This window comes from Elaeis guineensis, chromosome 8 (genome assembly GCF_000442705.2).
Source record: "Elaeis guineensis isolate ETL-2024a chromosome 8, EG11, whole genome shotgun sequence".
Taxonomy (NCBI): Eukaryota; Viridiplantae; Streptophyta; class Magnoliopsida; order Arecales; family Arecaceae; genus Elaeis; species Elaeis guineensis.
In genome coordinates, this window is record NC_026000.2 from 138,161,376 (window position 1) to 138,184,903 (window position 23,528).

Here is a 23,528-nt window from a genome sequence, read left to right on the forward strand (position 1 = left end):
GATCACATTATTCTTAGTTGGTAAAGAACATTATTGTGCAGACTATTGATGACCAGCAAATAGAGAAAGAGAGAGAGAGATCAGCATAAAAATTGTTGAGCAACAGAACAACATGATAAGTCCTCAATCAGCCATGCGAAAATAAATAGTTGACTGCGTAGGTAGAAGTCTCTCAATTGATTGCAAGTTATCAGTAATGAGGCTTGAAGGTTGCTTCATCATGGCGGCAGCAATTTCAAATCTTGTGATTTAGGAAGAATATAGAAGTTTCCTATCAGTGCATAGTTGAAGCAAGGAAGTCAAAGAATCCACTGCTAGAACAACTTGCAACCAATACTTATCTCCTCGGACGTTTAAGCCTCATGTCACGCCCCCGACCCGAGATCTGTGGATCGAGGGTCGCGGCAACCGCCGCATACTCATGAAGAACTCTCTCCATAAGCATGCAAGGCATCTCATCACGATATCAATGCATCGCAGCGGAATAAATTCAAATAATTATTATTCAACTGTAATTCAAGTAATTAAATCAAATGTCTTACATCCAATAAAATTTTACTAAAACAATTAAAACAATAGATCTAGGTTCAATGAAGTTGACAATGCTAAATCTCGCCTCTAAAAGCTCTGTCCCAATATTTCTTCCCACGCTCGAAATTAATTATCTGAATCTGAAAAAATAGAAAGAAAGGAAATGAGCTAGACAGCCCAGTAAGTAACAAGTATCTCTACCAGATATTTCAGATATTATATAATTTTCAAGAACAATGCTGCAAATAACATAAAAATATATTTCATGCTGATTTAATGCAAATTCAATATTTTCAAAAATTCACACATAATATAATCATAAATCCGATTCGATTCAAAACACTCATAACTCAACAGCCTCGACTATGACCAACGTTTAACCCCCATTGGCGGGGTCCACAGAATACCAGCGCACAACCCCCACGGCAGGGTCCAGAAATACCAGCGCACAACCCCCACTGGCAGGGTCCACAAATACCAGCGCACAACCCCCACTGGCAGGGTCCACAAAGTACCAACGTATAATCCCCATTGGCGGGGCCCACTGAAACATAGTTAGGCTGAGAGCATAAATCCGATCTATATCAAAACACTTAGTTCCACAATATATATCATAATCTTTCACTAAACATGTGCATAAATCGATATACCATAACATTTCAAAAGCACTTTTCTTTCAAAACATAATTTCGTAAATCATGCATAATTTCAGAGAATAATTATTTATTTTCAGAATAAATATGGAATATCTTGGAAAGATGATTCATTACTTACCTTTCACGGAGCACTGAATGAACGGATCGACTAACTTCTAGGAGATTCTTCCGTACCTATTATCCAAAATTATATTTTTACATTAATTTTAATTCAAAATTAAATCTAAACAAATCCCAACTCAAAACCTCACTTAAAATCGACTCTTTTCTAAACTCGATCAAAATCATCAGATGAGACCTCCCACTACGCTAATCCTAGAGGAATAACTTTAGAGAGAGAGGAATCCATCAAGAGAGAGAAATATCCTAGAGAGAGAAAATTTTAGAGAGAGAAAGTAGAGAGAGAAAGTCCAATTTCAGAGAGAGAAAGTCAGAGTTCAGACTGAGACAAGAGAGAGAAGAGAGAGAAACTCTCTCTCTCATCAATTTCAATTTATTTATTTATTTATTTATTTATTTATTTATTTACTTACTTATATATATATATATAAATATACATATATATTTATTTATTTATTTTTATTAATATTATTATTATTTTCTTTTCTTTTCTTTTTCTTTTTTTTTTTTTCTTTCCTTTTCTTTTCTTTTTCTTTTCTTTTTCTTTTTCTTTTTCTTCTTTTCTTTTCTTTTTCTTTTCTTTTCTTTTTCTTTTTTTTCTTCTTCTTCTTCTCGGTTCTTCCCGCACCGGAACAGGGGACCGGCGTCCCCTCGGCCTTGACCGGCCGTTCGGGCCACGGCCGCCGCGGCGGAGGCCGGCGGCCGACGGGGGTCACTCCCCCGGTCACGGAGGAGACATGGCCGGCGATCAATTCCGATCGCCGGCGCCGAAAATTCAAGGAGAAGAAACCCAAAAACAGGGTCGCTTTCCCGACGGAAAAATCAGCGACTCTCGTCGCCGGCAGCCGCGCACAGGAGCATGGGAGGAAGGAGAAGAAAGAGGAGAAGAAGAGGGGAAACTTACCTTAACCTCCGGTGACCTCGCCGGCGAGAAAACACGGCGAGAACCCGAACGATATCCGCGGCTTCGATTTGAGAAAAACGGAGAGAAAGAGAGAGGGAGGAGGTCGATCTTCAGTCTAAAGGGGAAGGGGTCTTCTTATAGAGAGTCCTAGGACTCCGAAGGGTCCTAGGATTCCTGATTCGCTTGGGTTTCGCCGGAGAAGAAGACTCCTACCGGGAGTCTTCTTCCCGGTTTTGCATCCCCTATTTTTTTTTTTTTTTTTTTTTGGGGCTTTGATCTGCTGGCTGGGCTGGGCTTGATTGGGCTATCACATTCTTCACCCCTAAAAAGAAATTTCGTCCTCGAAATTTTTCATACCTGTCACCATTGTATTGGAAGCCTGTGGATTCTGTTGAGTAAGCGCATAAACTCTTCTCTGATTTTTAGAAATCTGTCCACCACCCTTATGTTGTCCTTCATAAGTTCTTTGGCCAACTTGATTTTCTATATTTAGCGGGCAGCTAGCAATTTTATGATCCATCTGACCACATTTGAAACAAGCACCTGTATTCCAATAGCAATCCTTGTCTGCATGATTTTTGCCACATCTGGAGCACGGCTCACCATCAATCTGTTGAGTATTATTGTCTACTGCTCTCTTAACTGAACTTTTGATGTTTTTATTATTATGATGCTCATACTTTAACGTCCCAATATTCCTAATGTTTACCCACCTACACTCATACTATGTCAAATTCTATGTGTCATAATTTATCCACTTATGCTCTGATACCATATTAATTGTCACGCCCCCGACCCGAGATCTGTGGATCGAGGGTCGCGGCAACCGCCGCATACTCATGAAGAACTCTCTCCATAAGCATGCAAGGCATCTCATCACGATATCAATGCATCGCAGCGGAATAAATTCAAATAATTATTATTCAACTGTAATTCAAGTAATTAAATCAAATGTCTTACATCCAATAAAATTTTACTAAAACAATTAAAACAATAGATCTAGGTTCAATGAAGTTGACAATGCTAAATCTCGCCTCTAAAAGCTCTGTCCCAATATTTCTTCCCACGCTCGAAATTAATTATCTGAATCTGAAAAAATAGAAAGAAAGGAAATGAGCTAGACAGCCCAGTAAGTAACAAGTATCTCTACCAGATATTTCAGATATTATATAATTTTCAAGAACAATGCTGCAAATAACATAAAAATATATTTCATGCTGATTTAATGCAAATTCAATATTTTCAAAAATTCACACATAATATAATCATAAATCCGATTCGATTCAAAACACTCATAACTCAACAGCCTCGACTATGACCAACGTTTAACCCCCATTGGCGGGGTCCACAGAATACCAGCGCACAACCCCCACTGGCAGGGTCCAGAAATACCAGCGCACAACCCCCACTGGCAGGGTCCACAAATACCAGCGCACAACCCCCACTGGCAGGGTCCACAAAGTACCAACGTATAATCCCCATTGGCGGGGCCCACTGAAACATAGTTAGGCTGAGAGCATAAATCCGATCTATATCAAAACACTTAGTTCCACAATATATATCATAATCTTTCACTAAACATGTGCATAAATCGATATACCATAACATTTCAAAAGCACTTTTCTTTCAAAACATAATTTCGTAAATCATGCATAATTTCAGAGAATAATTATTTATTTTCAGAATAAATATGGAATATCTTGGAAAGATGATTCATTACTTACCTTTCACGGAGCACTGAATGAACGGATCGACTAACTTCTAGGAGATTCTTCCGTACCTATTATCCAAAATTATATTTTTACATTAATTTTAATTCAAAATTAAATCTAAACAAATCCCAACTCAAAACCTCACTTAAAATCGACTCTTTTCTAAACTCGATCAAAATCATCAGATGAGACCTCCCACTACGCTAATCCTAGAGGAATAACTTTAGAGAGAGAGGAATCCATCAAGAGAGAGAAATATCCTAGAGAGAGAAAATTTTAGAGAGAGAAAGTAGAGAGAGAAAGTCCAATTTCAGAGAGAGAAAGTCAGAGTTCAGACTGAGACAAGAGAGAGAAGAGAGAGAAACTCTCTCTCTCATCAATTTCAATTTATTTATTTATTTATTTATTTATTTATTTATTTACTTACTTATATATATATATATATAAATATACATATATATTTATTTATTTATTTTTATTAATATTATTATTATTTTCTTTTCTTTTCTTTTTCTTTTTTTTTTTTTTTTCTTTCCTTTTCTTTTCTTTTTCTTTTCTTTTTCTTTTCTTTTTCTTTTTCTTTTTCTTCTTTTCTTTTCTTTTTCTTTTCTTTTCTTTTTCTTTTTTTTTCTTCTTCTTCTTCTCGGTTCTTCCCGCACCGGAACAGGGGACCGGCGTCCCCTCGGCCTTGACCGGCCGTTCGGGCCACGGCCGCCGCGGCGGAGGCCGGCGGCCGACGGGGGTCACTCCCCCGGTCACGGAGGAGACATGGCCGGCGATCAATTCCGATCGCCGGCGCCGAAAATTCAAGGAGAAGAAACCCAAAAACAGGGTCGCTTTCCCGACGGAAAAATCAGCGACTCTCGTCGCCGGCAGCCGCGCACAGGAGCATGGGAGGAAGGAGAAGAAAGAGGAGAAGAAGAGGGGAAACTTACCTTAACCTCCGGTGACCTCGCCGGCGAGAAAACACGGCGAGAACCCGAACGATATCCGCGGCTTCGATTTGAGAAAAACGGAGAGAAAGAGAGAGGGAGGAGGTCGATCTTCAGTCTAAAGGGGAAGGGGTCTTCTTATAGAGAGTCCTAGGACTCCGAAGGGTCCTAGGATTCCTGATTCGCTTGGGTTTCGCCGGAGAAGAAGACTCCTACCGGGAGTCTTCTTCCCGGTTTTGCATCCCCTATTTTTTTTTTTTTTTTTTTTTGGGACTTTGATCTGCTGGCTGGGCTGGGCTTGATTGGGCTATCACACCTCATGAGGCAAAAAGTTGACCAAAAAAGAACTGTGGAAGAAACCAAGAAGGTTCCTGATATATTTGGTGACAACATATGAATCAAAGCCGACAAGAATTAGAAATGTCAACCAGCCAAACCACTCAGCGGAACAAATGTCTTCTCCCACCCTGCTTGAGTAGTGAAAGCTGTCTAATTCTCATTAGAAAATTATTCTCTGCGGGTATGGAATAAACATTAATGAGAAAGGTTGATCACAGATGGTGGCATCAAGACAGGTCTCTGTGTTGCTGGCTCTCTGACGAACCAAGGTAGAAAACAGGCAAGGAACTGAACTTCCTTAAGAGGGACTCATCCTGAATTTGTATTAATAACGTTCTCTGAAATTCCCAGATCATTCATGAATTTTGATTGGCCAAATGATTCTCCAAATTATTTTCATGTAACAAATTAATCAAGAATTATACTACGCCTCATAAAATTCAGAATCTATTCACAAAATATTCATGACCTATTCAAGGAATACTTACAGATTATAAAAAATAATGCTATTTGTTGGGGCCTTTCGCATTGTTTATTGTTGTTTCTCTCTTCTTCTCATTTTTATATGAATAATGTGTACAGATATATCAGTATATTTACATTCTTTATGTTCTAAAAATGTTTTTTTGGATTCTAATCATCAAAATTTTCTCTTTCCAAACTCTCTCTCTCACTTTTTGGCTTTTGCATTTTGTTTTCCAGCTGCTGAAGACCCCAAACACCAAACATTTTTCCGCTGTGCTTTAAATTCTGATCCCTACATTTACACTGCTCAAGTCACCACCTTAAGCCTTTTCTCCATCTTCAGAGACAGCATACCTCATGGAGGAACGATGAAGAGATAGTGTGGCCCTGAAATTATAATATTTCTGGTGACCGCTTTATAGTCTCCTTTTCATCTTTTTCTTTCTGGAGGTAGCATATCCCCACTAAGAGTAGAGAGATAACGCCCTCCTATCCAAATTCTTAATTTTTCTAGTGACTTATCAGGACTAGAGCTTCAAGATATCAGAGGTAGTTCTGTGGAGTAAAATTGAAATCGGCAGCTCTGTGATTCGCTGTTGGTCCACCTAAGTATCACATGCATACCATGAGCATTTTAGACATAGATACTGTGATAAATCCTAGCACATATGTTAGGGTTGAACTCAGGCAGGGATCCTGTAAACCCTTTCCCCAGTAAAGAGAGAGTACTATGGTTGTCCTACATTAATGAAGCTTATATTTGTATCAATTTCTTTGAAGAAAGCTAACAAACACAGGTATGCATTAATGTACTTGAATAACAATAGCTGACCAAGAATAGAGAGCCTTCCAAGGAGTAATAGAACATCTCAAAGTCGATCAAAATATCAAAGCTCCCAGCCGGGCAAGTGCATAGGATAAAACCCATCTCAACCTAGTGATCTAACCAAAGAGAAGATGGAATGATTGTTGGTGGGCGGAAAGGTTGTGGTTAAGATTTTTGACACTACTTGGTAATCATTTACAATGAAATGGTGCTCAATGAAATTAAAGTCCAAAAAGTAACAAATATCAAAAAACAATAATTACAACGACACATCGCCGCCATGAGTACTGTTTTAGGCCTCCAATGAACGAAAAGACAGAACTGGCTCAAATCAAGAAATGTTCTGCTCGGCCATTCCGTAGAAGAGCCATGCTAATAATCTCACCATACTCAAGTGCTTGGAGTACTCATCTTCATGACATGCATGTCCTGCCCTCTGTTTCATTCATTTGCAAACATGTTTTCAGATCACAACTAGGAAACTATGTCATTATGTTGCCCTTTTGTTTCTTGTATCTTCATGCATCATCAAATTTCAAAACAAGAACAATATCAGAAAACAACTCGCTAAGAGAACCATCATCGCATCAACATGAAATTGAACTTCAAGATGAAAAGGTTAGCATGCCTTGAAACAACTGCCCTCTTAACAAATGTAAAGGTTAGCATGTCTGTACACAACAACCTTCTTAACAAATGGAAACTGGTGTTAGTTCCAAGGAGAAAATTAACATCAAGCAATAAAAGATCACTGAAGATTAATATCTTTGGTCACTGCCCTCAACCACATTATCCTCCTAATACCGGTGGTCTTCAAGAATATGTGTTGATTATACTCCTCCTTAAAGATAAACAGGGCCTTCACATATAACTCATTATCAATGTCTTTCATGAGATTGAGCTCTTCCAGACATTCATCAAGTAGACTCAACTTTTCATCTTTTGCCTCTTCAGCTGATATTCGTCTCTTTGAGGCTTCTGCGATTTCCCGCAAGGCTAATAATGCATCATCTGATGATTGCCGTCGGGACTTTCTACTATTTCCTCTTAAGATATTTAAATGTGAAGCCCGATGGATGTTGACATTTTCTGCTTCAGGAGCATCTTGTGGCACCTCTGCATGTACGTCAGCAGATGTAGCTATAGGTTCGTTAGATGTTTGTGGAGTATCCACAAAAGAGTTCAATGTCCCATCACCTTCACCTAAATTGCCATTTGTATCATTTCTTTCAACATAATGAATCCTAGAAGAAGATGCATCATTGCCTTTCAATGCTGATGATCCAAAAATAACCTCCAGTTCATTAATAAAGGGTGTTTGCCTCGTCCGGTATAACTTTGCTTCAGGATTTTTCTGCGCAACATAATAATGTAAATAATTCAATCTGGTTCTCATATAAAATATTAGAACTTCAAAAGGTCCAAAATCATACCCTAACATATTCATCCCATTCAGCACCATCTGCAATCACCATTTGCATTTTATGATCCCAACTAAAACCTGCATGATTCTTTATAGCACTAACTATTCGATATTCCCGTTTATAAAACCTCAGACGATTTTTCAAATGATCAACATCATAATGCAGCCTTGTACGTTCATTGAACTGATCCACCATATCAAACCAGGCATCCCTTGTAAAGCCCGCACCCACTCTAGCACCAGCAAGAGTTTGCTCTACCATCAAATCAACAAGCACTCGATCATGCTCTCTTGTCCAATATACTCGTGCTTGGTTTCCTGTTGCAACTTCCTTTTTTTTCAATTTTGTGCTGCTCTTGCTATCCATTCTATAGAAGTGAATTAAAGGAATAAGCAACACCAAACTTAGACACAAGAATTGCAAATCAAAAAATTAAAAGGAAACGCAGTTTCTTGTAGTGAATGCATGGTGTAAAGGAGGTCCACAATATTGAAGAATCCAATGTCAAGGCATGAAATATATCAATTACCATAGACAACATTTAGAATGAACTGACCCTTATAATAGAAAAAGATAACAAAAATAGGTGTACAAAAATACAGTAAAAGAAAACATAGAAAATATGTCTAACCAAAAGCATGGAACCATAAAAATTGGAGAAAAAGAGTTCTTCATTTGACTTTTAGAAAATGAAACTCTTTCAGGCCTGGGATGACTAATAAATATATAAAAACTGTTAAAAGGAAATGCTACAGAAAGCAATGAACAATTGCCATCAAAATTTGCAAGCAAGGATTGCAAGCAAAATTACCGTTATGTACACCTGAAAATCAAATCATAAAACCCTCGGAATAGACACCATTGTCTTTGTTATAATGGTTCTTTCATGGCTTCAAGAATAATTGCATTATGCTAACCAATTTTTGTAAGTGTAGTGCAACCCACATCTGGTCTAAAGCAGGGGCCAATGCAAGCAAGGGGATGCCTCAAAATATGACCACAGAGGTGCAACTTGGTTTGGGCTCAACTCGAACCCTCCCGCCCAACCTACTCATTCGATATGGTTGGGTTGAATTTTATAAACTTGCATTGGTCTTGGGCTCAAAAATCCCGATACGATCTCAAGTAGTGTTGTGTTAGGGTTGACCTTCGATGCAACCCAAACTTGATCCGAACCCAAACCAAACCCAATCTAACCAACTTACCCTGACCCAACCCAATATATAAATAAATAAACAAATAAATAGATCATATTTATGTTTCATATATGTTGCTTATATGTTTATTAATTATTTTCAAATTTGTTAAATTGTGTAATTGTATCATTGAAATTTATGGATGATTAGGCCTCCATTCACTTATTAATTCAATCAAAATGTCCCGCACCTTTGTCTTATCTTACAATTCCTATTCTAACTCAACCTTACTAACCCGGGCCGACCAAGCTAGCCCAACCCAACCTGAATTAAGCTTTATAATAGGATTGGGTTGGCTTGGCTTGGCTTAAGGAAATCCTACCTAAGATCAGTATGGGTTGGGTTAGGGTTTGCCCTTAACCCACCCCAACCTGCCCAAGTTGTAGCCCTCTATGACCATGCCAATAGTGAATAAAATTACAACCATAGAACCCTAACTGGTTTTTAACTAGATGACTTAGAATTTCATGTATCACAATTGTCTGGTCAAAGCCATAAGACAAAGCCCTGAATCTGGTGGATTAGTAAACTCAACTCAACTCAACTAAGCTTAAATCCCAAACTAGTTAGGGTTGGCTACATGAATCCTTTCCTCCATTCCACACTGTTTAGAGCCACACTTTCTGAAATATGTAGCAATATCAGGTTCTACCTTAATACTTCGTCCCATGTGATTTCAGTCTACCTCTATCTTTCTTTCCTTCTACATGTATCAAATCACTACTTCACACCGAAGCATCCCTTAGCCTATGTTGTATGTGTCTAAACTATCTAAATCGTTCATCTAGTGGACCAATAAAATGCCCAGAAATCATTTTCCTTTTTGTCACTCATTCAGTTTTACTATCACCACTTTCCATGACCCAAAGGTCATAATTGTGCTCCAAGAGTCAAAAAGAAATAAAAATCATATAGACTAGAAACCTTTTTCTCAGTAGCTAAAACTAGAGACAAAAGAAAAGTACATAGCCACATATATATATATCCAATATAGCATGATAAAAATAGAGGTAGTAGTCATATTTTGACACAAATATCCAGAATAGCTGAACACAGATAAGGATGTGAAATTGGATTTCAGGAAGATACACATTTGATGTAAAGACATGAATATGAATGTGGTCAAGGTAAACAACAGTAAGTTCTGGCCCATGGGATGCATTGTTCGCAGGTGCATGTCTTAATAGTTGTTTATTTCATATATGGATTCTGATTTGCGCACATAATCTATATTCATATCCCAAAGCAAAGCCTATCAATTATCATGGATACTGATATCAAAACTAATTGAGAGTACATTCAGCTCCCTTTTCATCCCTTATTTAAGTTAACATGAAAGCACTGCCTCCTGACAAAGCCAATAATGCCAAGATGGAAGCAAAGAAAACTGAAGAGAAGAGGGACGAAAAAAGGGATCTGAGTGGGGATGGAACTTCTTTCCCCTCCTAACTCATCTTGATATTGTAATTAAATTTGATGGGATCTGCAGAGCAGATCAGATTTATTTGGGACAAAAAAAGAACTGGTTCTCCTTCTCCCAAGACACCAAGCATAATCAAGTGACTCTTACACTTCAAATCAGCATATCACAGTGGCATAGAGAATAGAATGCCATGGATAGGTATCATGGATAACATTGACATCAAAAGCGCACCAAAAATTTGAGTAAGATAGCTCACAGAGATACGCAAGATGATGCTCAAGTTGCATTTAAAGTTAAATATTTTAACTTGGATGACATAATATCCGGCAAGCAAAAGTAAATCACAATCATAACAAAAGCAGCAGTTATATATACAGGGACCTTAATTACTAACATGTTGTTGATGGTTTGAATAATCATGCAAGCGAAAGCATTCCAAAGGAAAATGCTCTCCATGTGCCACATGGTAATAAAAACCACCAAATAAGTAGAAGAAAATCTCACAACCTGCTGACAAAAAGAAATAAAGTGAGCTCAGCAACCCATTTTCATATCTATCGAACCTTTAGTCAAGTTATATCTATATATGAAGTTAGGTATGTCAACAGACCAAGTTTGTTTCAAGCATATCCAAATGTTTCTATGGACCTAGTTCCATGACCTATCCTAGCAATGAAAAATTGCGTGAGTTTCAGACCTTAGGCTCCACTCTTTGACATCCCTTCATGAAAAAATATGAACACATGCACTCATGCAAAAAAATAAAAAATAAAAGCAACTCCATCAGATATCTCAGATGCTCCTTATCATGGTCAAAGTCCAACTATGACTGTTTAAATCATAAGTGCCCTGGTATTCTACTAATATATTACAAGTATTAAGATAGCAACACATGCAAAATAAATAAAACTGATTGAATGAAAAACAACAATGAACTGTCAAAGGTCATTAGAAGTACAAAACCAAATTGAGGGAAGCGGATTGTATCTTCAAATTCTATTATGATTTGAAAATCAATTAAATAAAAAAATAATTGGAGGTTTTCGCAGAACACAGTCATTAAAGATTGGATGTGTCAACAATTTTTCGTTTTGATGGCCAGAAAATCTTGTACAGCAAAATCCTATGACAATCAGCAGACAAAGAGGTGGAAGATAAAACACAATCACATAGAGACCTGGGAATTGTTAGAAAAATTACTGATTTGCATTGAAATGAAAATTTTATTATTCATTCCTTTTTTTCACTTCAGTTTCTACCAGACCAAGCAATTAGCAACTTGCCAGACAGTACACATTCTTTTTTAATGGAACATTCACACTGTCAATGAAGATGTTTATCAGGTTACATCACTGCACCTTCATGCATTATATCAGAAATTTCCAACTTCAATGCATGTTCATATGATGTGAGCTTAGCTAGTCAGAAATCTCGTGTAGACTGCTGCTCATGGCATTGAAAAATGCTGCTCTAGCACAAGATCCTCATCATTCTAGCTCATATGTCAAAAAGTAGTGCTAGATTACATGCATGAAAAGATGATAACCATCTACACAAGTGGTGAACTTCACCCATAGACCTACTTTGCAGGAGCTCATTGGCACCTCAGGTGGATTCAAGAAAGAGGGCTAAAAACCCATTCAAGCAGCATATACATTAGTTTTATCTACACCACTTGCAAACTATTTCACGATTTGGTTGATCAATGAACAACATCAACAAAGAGATTTTGTAAACAAAGAAACAAAAAGAATAACCACATGAATTTTATTTTACAAAATTTTTCATGTTAAATTTATTACAAAAATTGTATTCATTCTCGCAAAATAATGTACATGATCTAATGCCCGAGTTCATAATTCTTGTCGTGTCAATATGTAATTGCAACACAGGGCCATGCTTATGACATTATGACCTCCAATACTTCCTTGCCACTAGTTTTCTCTAGAATACTACTTTCTGAAAAGCCTCTGCTGACTTCCGTCATAGTCTAAAAGGTGACATGCGGTCGGATATGCAAATCTTACTTTGGAAAAAGCATCATGCATGCAAACATATATAATACCCAGTTATTTTTTTTTTTAAACAAAGCACTTCCAATTATGGAGAATCTGGTATTAGATTATGCTAAAGACTTGACTAATGAAGCCATTCAAAACTGCAATCTAGAATTTCTATGTTAATCAACGAAAGCCAAAATAAAGCAATAAATGTTTAGAGTTAAGAAATTAGCAAATAGTTTTTGTTATATATCAAATAAGATGGTCCAAGAAAAATGTTAGCAAGCAAAAGACTTCTGATCTATATCTTATAGGTTAGATTCCAAATGAAATAGGTCCATGAAAATATTAGAAGGCCCACTTGTCAAAACACTGCCCACTAAATTGTGGAGCACACCCCATGCAAACCAGACATGTCAGCAAGAGGACAAAGTTTTGGTGGTGTCAAAAGCTGGCTCCCTGATCATTGTTCTAGAACCATTCCCTAGAGGTGCATGCCGGACGGATATGCATGTCCGAGAAAAAGGGCGCCTAAATGTGCTTTAAGATGCAGAACCTCACTATTGTGGATACAGCGTATTAGAGGTGAAGACAATGAATGTATATCTTAATTACAGAGTTGTTAGCTATATTAAGATCAACCCTCCTCCCATCAACAACACCAGGGAAAAAAAAAGTGATCGAAATCCATTCTAGTCCGCTTTCAGTTCAGTTAAATCTAATAAATTCAAAAAGTATTATTTGTTGTTAGCAAAGGAAAAGGAACTGTTTCTGGCTCTCTGCAAGACTCCCATTTTAGCCAATCACAACCCCAATTTTCTCCAAATTGAAGAACCGGCAGGATTTAGTTAGATGCAAATGGCTAACAAAAAGAGAAGTTTTTTTTTCTAGACACCTAAGTACAATATCGAACAAATTCTATCATTGAACGCTTCGAAAATGTCAGAAATCTCGTGTGGAAATCATCATTCATTGTATCCGAAGATGCTCCATAATCACAAGATCTTCATCATTCTTTTCATATGACTCAAGACAAGACAAAATCGAGAACCAAAGGGGAAAAGGATACTCTAGAAAACAATTTCATCATGAAACAGAGAGGTGGGCAGAATCCTAACCTCGACATTCCTGGAAATCGAGAAGAAGAAAGGAGGAACCGAATCGATCCAAATAGCTATCAAAAGCCCCAAAAAACCCCGGCGCAATAACACCCTACCTCACTCTGTAGCGCATCCAAAGAAGAGAAGTTAATACACAACAAACCTCCAAATCTAAACCCTAGACTTTATCTCCCATCTCGACCGTCCGTTGGGATTCCAACGATTGGATGGTTTGTATGGTCACACGTGGAGAGACGAGGGAACTATTTAAAAAAAATCACCACTTGGCTCCCAAAAAATGAGAAGAAAATAAATTAAGGAAATAGAGAAATCGAAAATGTTTCGAGTACCGATTAAACTACCATCATTTTGGACATCCAGCAACCGTGATTAACCCTCCCCACCGTCCGATCTATGATCTCATCGTGGACCCAGCGGCTCCGGCGAGGCCCTTCGGCCCCTCCTCTACTCGTGCCGGCGGGGAGTGGGGAGTCTAGGCTGCGTCATTTGGTTAGGGTTAGGGTCTATGTAGGCCATCCTTTTATCTGAGCTTCTCGGAGGTGGTGAGAGAGAGAGAGGTGGGTTGTCAGGCTTTTGGGAGTTTCTAGATCTTTTGATCCGTGCATCGAACGGAACAGACAACGGAATGGAGCTACTGAGAGTTGTGGGTCGGACTACGTTAGGGATGGCAATGAATAAGATTTGGATCGGATATTGTACTACTCATTCTCAAATCTAAATTTAATATTTTATATTCAAATCTTATCCGATATCGAATCAGATAAGAAAAGAAATATCTATCCCTATATCCAATGGGTTCAATGATACCCATGGGTAACCTATTTCCCTACACCCAATCCATACCCACTCCATGCCATCCCATATCCAAAAAAAATAAATAATCAAAATAATTTTATGCATATTATCAATCAAAATAAAATTACTCATTCAACATAGAAAATAATTTATAAGTCCAGATTTATAGAAATCAAACATAAAAATAGAATTACAATTCAACATAGAACATATAAATAACCAAAATAATTTTATGCATATTATCAACCAAAACAGAATTATAAACATATATATATTCGGATATGGGTTCGGATATTACCCATATCTGTAAGTTCGGATCGGATTCGAGTTCGAATTTGGATAGAAAACAGCACTATCCATACTCTACCTATACCCGTACTACAGTTTTTAGATTTACCCAAACCCGAACTCAAATCCGATCAAATCCTATTTTTCAGATTTGACCAGATTTGGATAGGGTGCATACCTATCGGGTCGAATTGATTTTGCCATTCCTAGACTTCAGTCTTTATCCTAATCCGTCACTGCCATGGCGGGGAACAAGAAGCCCGACTGACCAAATTGCGATGATGAACCATCGATTCTTGGTAATTCGATGAACCACTGAGAATAATCACTAATCAGGATGCAATTTTTTTTTCTTTTTTGGCTAAAAATATGGACCATTCATCCAAATTTTGTACGAATACATCTAAAATAATCATAAAACAACACATCCATAAAGAGACAATTCTTTGGATAAAAAATTTATCTCAAAATTTATATTTTCTTTAGATAAATATTTTTTAAAAAATATTTAGATAGAAAAATGATTTATCTCTATTCTTTTATACATGAAAAAGTGGTTTATCCATGTTTTATTGTATTATTATTTTTTCGAGTAAGTTGCTAAAATTTATCCATATTTTTCATAATATCTTTTTATGCTTTTTAAATAAAATTTGATGAGTTCTTAGAAAGCTCAATTTTTTTGTACCACACTAAGCTTTTAGTCTACACCAAAATTATCGTAGAATAATAAAATTATCAATTTCTAATAAAAATAGATTTTATTTTGATGTTTGAGATAAAAACTTCATCATTAGTCTTATCATTAAGTTTGTTAGTGTAGAACAAAATAATTTTTACATGAAGGTAAGGAAAATAAGGAAGCACAAACACCGCTTGCTATTGCAATTCCTGATCGTTTTCGTAAGTTAGACGTATCAAAGTTCTATATTTCATATATATTGTCTGAGTTTGTGGATTATGTCCTTGTGATGCATTGTGTTTTTTAAACACATGTAGCTTGTATTTATTCATGCACATGCTTCTGTTCCCGAATGGTACTGTCTACATGTTTTCATTTGTGTATATAACATGATTTCATGCTGAGATGTCACCTTTAAAGACTGTGGATTAAAATCCAGTATAAAATGTTTGATGATGGTCTGAGTTGTTGAGTCTGTAGTGCCAATCGATACATCAGAAATATGTACTGCGAGGTCAAAAAATACATGCAGAATGTTAGGCTAACTATGATACTACCCCATTGGTATTCTCTATTCCAATGCCATGATTTTTCTATGAAAATCTGTGTAGCATCAAACCACTGTCACAATCCAAATGCTCTATGATGCAGATCAATATAGCTCGATCTTTGAAACTTACATTCCTCATTGATTATTATATATGAGCATTAAAATACACTATAATAAGTACCATAATCCAAATAGTTCACCCACAGATACTTCACGATTTTATTATAAAATTTATTACATATAAGTACCAAAATATGAATCCAAGATAAACATAAGTAACAAAACAGGTAAACAAAAAATAACCCACATCAAATACTAATATATAAGTACCAAAATATCACTCCAAGATAAATATGAGTAACAAAAAAAGTAAATATAAGACAACCCATATCAAGTATTGATATATTAGTATCAAAATATGACTCCAAGATAAATTTGAGTATCAAAATAAGTAAACATAAAACAACCCATATCAGATACCATACTGAGAACCGGAATGCTTAATATACAACTATTGCCTACTAATCACGTTCCAATATAGAAAGAACATAAGCATGTCTATATTTCTCTAGCAAGCTAAAGAAATAATTGATCTTTTGCACATCACTTGAAATTTTTCTTCGCACCATCATTCTCTCATTTTGAGTGAGCCCCTCAATCTTAAGAATCTTATTAAACACTTTCATTTTCATTTCTCTTTCCATATTAAATGCTCTAGCCAAGTGTTTCATATGACCCCAACTTGGACAGCTCATCTAAAAAGACTTTCACCAATGGATCATCTTCGTACTATCTCTTGATCTTTTTGACCTGCGCTGTCTAGAAGAAGAAGGATCTATTGCTTAATTGGATTGGATACCAATATGTGATTATGTATCAGATGCAAAATCAATCCAATCTTTTTGGATATTTTTCAAACCTATATTGTTATTCCAATCTATATCCAACATCTCTTCATTAACAAACTCAGTATTTGCTACGCCTTCTTCTTACTCTATATTCTCAGCTGCATCTCTTAGTGCCTCAGTTGCTTCTTTAGTTACTTTATCTCTATCAAATACTACTGTCAACTGATTCAGATGGGAAAAAGACTTATTCCTAAGCTCTTTGGCATATGGATGACTCTTTGAGAAGCAATAAACAAATGAACAACCAACTATCAGAAGAGTGTCCAACTTAGAATTTTTTTAAAAACAAAATGATAAGAAATATATTAATATTAACGAGAATGTATATTATGTTTATCCAATCATTGAAGACACTCTCCTTATATATGATACATTTGTTTTTGTCATTTCATCCAAATCCTAAAGCTTGAGGTCCTAGCATCTCTTGAATAGTATTGTACTGCCTTTTTAGATGCTTCACCCTTGATTCAATATGTGGGCTAGCCTTTAACCACAACCAGAAAGCTTCTCTTCCATCCGCTTCTCCAATTGCCCAAGGTACTTACTTCTAAAAGTATTTTTGTTTGCTTTTCAATATCCATAATTTACTAGATCTAATAAGTACTCAACCAACTTTACATCTTCAATAGATCCCCAAATTTTATTTTGCCTCAATGCTCCCTTCATCTTTTTAGAAATCCTTACAGTTGAAGTGTTCATTTCTATGCAATGCATATGACAACTATGATATAATTTGAAACACATGATTGGTTAATATTAACTAGAATAAACAGCATACAATTCTTTCATTAAATATAAAAGCAATCTATAAATATTGTTACAAAACAAACCCACAATAAATTATGACAAGCCACAAAAAGTTATTCATACTATAAAATGCCAAAACAAAGTTGTTCAAAATATTACAAGGTTAAATGATATAATAAAATAATATCTAATATACATCAATAAGGGATATAATAATGTAGTACAATGTGAATTACCAGAAAAATCATCTCTGTTTCTCTTGTTGCCACTATGTGAACATCTATATAGCCAATGCACCCTTCCGAGCATTCTATTCATTATTCATTTCCATTATTCTTATTCTTTCTTGATAAATATCATGCATGCTATCAACTTCATCATCATCAAATGCTTGCTCAAGTGGGTCAACTGATATTTTTCTTCTTATAAAGTTGTGAAAAAGACAGCAAGCAAAGATTATCCTACAATGAGTCATAATAGGATAGAATGATGATTCTCTGAAAATTGCCGACCTCATTTTTAAAAGATCGAAAGTTCTTTCTATGATATTTCTAGCTTACGAGTGCTTCATGTTGATGAATTCTGTAGGTGTTGAGGGTTGAGCTTCACTTCTTCACTCATGAAGGTGGTATCTTTGACCTTTATAAGGAGCTAAAAATCTTTTACAATTTGAAAAACCAGCATCACACAAATACTATTAACCTAATATCAATAAACATAGCCTGTCATCATGCTTAATTAATCTTGAGATACTTTTAACTCATTTCTCTTAGCAATTATATCACCAAGGATACTACCATCTTACGTAGAACCCTTCCAATCAGGTAGAATATATATAAACTATATATCTTGAGAGCAAACATCCAAAATATTTGTTGCAATTTTACTCTTCCTGATCTGATATCTAAGTTTATCATGTTTTGCAACTCGAACTCTAATATGTGCACCATCTAAAGTATTTAAATAATTCTATAGTTGCAAAAAAGGTAACAATCAATATATGTGTTACAAAATAAAAATATCTAAACTATAGTAATAAAATGATACCAATCTTGAACCATCTCCATCGGTCATTTGTTGAGTTTTCAAGCATTGGTTCTAATTTTTTAAGTAGAACCTTATATAGGTGCAGTAGTACATGAAGAATAGCATTAAAATATCTACTAATTGTGGAGCCTAATCGATGGAATAATAATTGCACAGACATTTTTTTTAAATAATGACCTATATTGTATTCAAGAACATAGCCACTATTTCTTTCATCCTTATATTTTTACTAGCTATCAATTTTTTAATTGTCTTCAATGTCGTCACACAATGTCATGAAGCATCTCTTATCCATCCTTAGATGATCTATACAAAATTGACCACTCTCCATTATCATATGCTTAATATTTATAAGTCGAGTGATATATCTTTGTTCATGAGCCTCCCTAATTTCATCACCTTCTTCAGATACCAGTCTAGGTACTAATCTTCTTCTCCTAATGACTATAACTAATGCGACTATGTAATATGTAATTAAGAACTTCATCATTATGTTATAACATATCCTTATAATAGTCACAGCAATTCCTCTTTTTCTATTTCTATTTATACGATCAATATCCATCCCTGCACGCACAAATTGATTATATTTAAAGGTCTGGTTCAAATTGATGATTGGATGAGAGGAAGAAAATCTTATCATAAACATTGTAGTAAGCTAATAAATAAAGAAAATGTTGGAATACATTAGAAATGGGTTTAAAAAGGGAAGATAAGATGGTTTGCAATACAGACAACTATTTGTGATTTGATGATACTATCTCAATCTAAAACTTCTTAGAATATCTTGTACCATATTCTGATTTTTGAAAAAATAAAGAAGAAAATATTGAATAGACTACATCAGTCAAGTTTTAATAAAATTAGTCTTAGTTATCATAGATAAAATATGATTTAATTATAATTGGGTTCTATCAATATTTTTTTTTATATCTGTATCTCAATTTTAAAATCAAAATTTGATTTTATAATTCCATATCTTAATATAGCTTCTTTTGTCAGTTTGGAGTCAACCTTGAAATGAAAAAAAAAACTGCAATCCCTTTCTGCCCTTGATTGTATTCCATCTATACGCATCCTCCCTTAGAACTTGTCCGCATCCATATGCACATCCATGTGGTCCTTGAGTCCAAGATGGATGAAAAAAATTATGAAGGTGGAAAAAAATTTTCGAGACTCCAAGACGAACGGAAAAAATATGGAGATGAAAAAAAAAAATCTGAGATGGAATACAACTCGCATCCTCCTCGTAACTCCATTCTACTGCATAAAAACATCATAGAATCTATAAATAAAAAAATAAAATAATGATTGATTTGGCAATATTGCATACCTACGATGGCTTAGAGGAGCAAGACCATCACGGATGCCTGAAGGAAGGAGAGGTTGATGATGATCAGGGAGCCGATAGGAAGGAGAATGAAAACTAAGATTTGGGAAAAATGGACTGAGTTATTGGGCATTAGCGATAGAGGCATTGAAAATGATGACGGGGCATTTTAGAAATAAAATTAAGTGATTACTTTATGGACTGATGAAAAAATAATTTAGCCACCCTCTAGGTGGGTAAGATCTTTCTCTCTATTTCATGGATAAATGCTATTCATAGAAAAGTAACTTATCCATCTTGAAAAATACAAGAACATGGGTAAGTTGGTCAATAAAAAAGTTGATCAATTTTTTCATGATATTTATTCAAAAAAAATAGGCTTAAAAGTTCAAGGGGCTGATCCTACACATGTCTAAACAGTAACATAGTCTCCCTCAATAATAAGATGGTCAGCGCGCAAGGTCCGATGGGAATATATGATTCTGACCCAAGCTGCATGTTGCTCCACCTAGGAAACCATAGGCTTATCCAACTTGCTCCTTCCAACTATAACAAGGTCGGAGCTCGATCTATGGATCATAAAATCAACACCCTATTTGTCTCTAACACTACCATCAAAATTGACCTTGAGATATCCTGGAGGTAGGAGCTCTCAGGAGATGCAGATCCATCGGGCCACTATAAGAGCAGGATGAGAGTCCCAAGTCTTTAGAAGCCTCAAGATCACTTCAGTCACCTCTTTAGTCGATAGGAGGGCTCACTCTAAAGTAAGTCTTATCAGGCACTGCTTGGACTTAAAGACTACTCCATTCCTCGCCAGCTAGATATGGTAAGCAGTATAGATGACTTAGATGGCGATCGCTCTGATTACCTCACTCTCAATGCTCTACCTCAAAAACTTTAAGCAGGCCTGGGCCGAAGCCTCAACATGAACAAATCGATGGTGTTGACTCATGAGATACCGTATTTGTCTGGCCCTCGAATACTAAAAGAGGACATGCTCTGCATCTCATCCTTAGAATCACAAGACAAATACTATGGGAGGTCCATACCTCCATCTCTTAGGATAGCTTTGGTTGGAAGTCGACCTCAGGCCACCTTCCATGGGAAGAGACACCCTCGGATACACTTCTATCCTCTAGATCTAATAGCATCCAGATGCCTAGTGGGCTCTTATTGAAATAAGTAGTACTGATCAACTGTCACTGCTCTCAAGATGCAAGAGGATCTTCAAATTTTGACATCCCAGCAACTATGAGTAGGAATCGCTATGGATCACACTTTCTCTTCCATTTGCTTGTCGAAGACATGAGTAAGTGCCTCTTAATTCCAATCTATGTCGTCAGGCTGAATAAGATCACTAACTCTCAAGGAAGCAATAGCCTCGGGGTAGAGAAGGTCAGCTAATGGCTTAGGGGTAAGTTAGCAACCCATTGGTTCTACAAAAAGTCCATATACCTACCATCTCCCACAAGCCATCTCATCTGAGATATCACATTGGGGACTCACAAATAAATTTCTCTCCAAAGGAAGGAGCTGCTTTGGTTGGCTCGGATCTTCTCGTCCGCAAGCCAAGGACCATACTTGGCCCTCATCATCGAGCTCCATAGAATCTCTGGTTCAGGTACTAGCTGATTGTGTGTCGAGTGATCAAAGCCTCCCATCTCATCACTAAAGACTGAATGCCCATGCCACGATCTCTCAATGGCTGGCAGACTATATCCCAAGCCAGTAGATGCATGCCTCGACCTCTCGGATGGGAGCCCAATAGGAAGCACCAAAAATGTTGCTCCAACTTCAAAACCAAAGTCTTGGGCATGACTGAGTTCGAGAGAAGATAGATCGGCATAGAACTACAAACTGACCTGACCAAAATAACTCTATCCATCATAGAGAGGACTCTACCTGCCAGCTCTCAAGTCGCTCGTGGACCATTTGCTCCATCCCCGCATACTTAGTCCTCAGCCTGCGACTAGCGATGAGGACTCCTAGGTAGTGCAAGGGCCCACTATTCTCCACACTGCCAAGACTATCCCTAATCATATGTTGTAACTATATTGGCATCCTCAGATTGAAATACAATATAGACTTGAGGAGGTTCATCTTCTGACCTGAGGTATGCAGTACTCCTCCATAATCTATTGGGCTTCATGTGGTGCTTCCAAGACTTAGAGTACCAAGGCTAAGGCCAAAGTTTAAAGTTCATGAGGTGGTCATGAGATTTCTAGGGCTAATTTGGATCCTAGGACGAAAGACTGTCAATCTTTCGGATCTTGAGATTCAGAAATTTTGGGCCTTGAGGGGCTAACTTATATTTGGGCTAGGATTAAGTCCAAGACTGTGAGATTAGATCAAGTCATGGGTGTACATGGGCTTGGATGAGCATAATCTTGTATTGAGTTAGTCAGAAAAATTTTTGAGTTGGATCACATTGACCTTATATATAAAGATACACTGTATTCTGACTCGATGAAGCGAATGAATACTAAATCATTTTTTTCCTAATCTTCTCTCTCTTCTTTCCTCTCTCTTGATCTTCTCCATATTCTAGCAGCAAGAAACTCTAGGATTTCTTGGCTGCCAATCCCAAAAAAAAGAAGAAAGGAGGCGCTAGGGTTTCTAGTGCCCTCCTTTGTGCAAGCCCCCTTTTGTGCGCTCCCTCTTGGCCGCCCAAGAGGAGTTCTACGCCCCTATCTTTTATTTTTTGGAGGCCTCATCAAGAATGCTTTCAGATCTCAAAAGATGAATTTCAGATCTGATAGAAAAAAGAATTCGAATCACAGAAGAGAATCCTGTCGACAGGATTTACAAGGCTGCTGAAATCCTGAAGGCTATTTTTGTGTTCCTTTATTGCTGGCCTTCAAGGACCTCCATGACCTGATCCTTACTGTTTTTTGACATCCATAACTTGAGAATGTTGCTCCAACAATTGGTATCAAAGCACGGGTTGTGTGGAGAAAGAAGGAGACTCTAGAAGTTGAAAATCTTCAAAGGCTGAAATTTCAGCAAGGATCCTATCAAGGTATTTCTCGAATCTGTTGGAGTTTTGTTGTATTTTTGATTTGGATCTAGCTATGGGAAGCAACATAAAGGTTGATTTTGGAAAGTTTGATGGGAAAGAAAATATTTTCATGTGGAAAGTTTGAGTAAAAGATCTTTTGGTTCAAGCAAATCTGGATCTGACATTGGAGGAGAAGCCTGAAGGGATGAAAGATCGTCAGTAGATGTCCCTGGAGAAGAAGGCTTGTTCTGTAAATAGAGGATGTTTGACGGATGACGCACTCTATTCGGTGTTAGAGGAGAGGACTCTGAAAGATTTTGTGGTCAAAGCTACACACCATATATATGAAAAAAAATATGTACAACAAGCTGATATTGAAGAAGAGACTGTACAGCCTTCGGATACAGAAGATGGAGATGTCTTGGGTCACATCCAGAAATTCGATCAGATGTGCAATGAGTTGCTGAATGATAGCCTATTTCGCAAGTGCACGAAATCGCTCAAGTAATATAATGATAAATAAGAGATCGT

At 36.7% G+C, this 23,528-nt stretch overlaps 1 protein-coding gene across 2 annotated transcripts; it reads right to left on the minus strand.

Annotated features, from left to right (window-relative positions):
* Window positions 1-7,067: 7,067 nt before the first annotated feature.
* LOC140851256 (L10-interacting MYB domain-containing protein-like) lies at window positions 7,068-13,805 on the minus strand. Of its 2 annotated transcripts, XM_073242832.1 has the most exons (4): window positions 13,647-13,805; window positions 10,923-11,035; window positions 7,919-8,276; window positions 7,068-7,839 (listed from the first exon to the last, which is right to left on the minus strand). In XM_073242832.1, exons 2-4 carry the CDS (start codon window positions 10,991-10,993, stop codon window positions 7,234-7,236), a joined length of 1,035 nt encoding a protein of 344 aa, XP_073098933.1. In that variant the 5' UTR covers window positions 10,994-11,035; window positions 13,647-13,805; the 3' UTR covers window positions 7,068-7,233. The 2 variants fall into 2 exon arrangements, with proteins under 2 accessions (XP_073098933.1, XP_073098934.1); XM_073242833.1 differs by lacking the exon at window positions 10,923-11,035 and having other exon boundaries at window positions 13,647-13,790.
* Window positions 13,806-23,528: the final 9,723 nt, after the last annotated feature.

Coding starts and splice junctions, on each gene's coding strand:
- LOC140851256 (XM_073242832.1), bottom strand. CDS start 10,993: ATGTGGCACATGGAGAGCATTTTCCTTTGGAATGCTTTCGCTTGCATG. Junction 8,277..10,922: donor ATTCAAACCATCAACAACAT/GTTAGTAATTAA, acceptor TCACTTCTATAG/AATGGATAGCAAGAGCAGCA. Junction 7,840..7,918: donor AATGGGATGAATATGTTAGG/GTATGATTTTGG, acceptor TATGTTGCGCAG/AAAAATCCTGAAGCAAAGTT.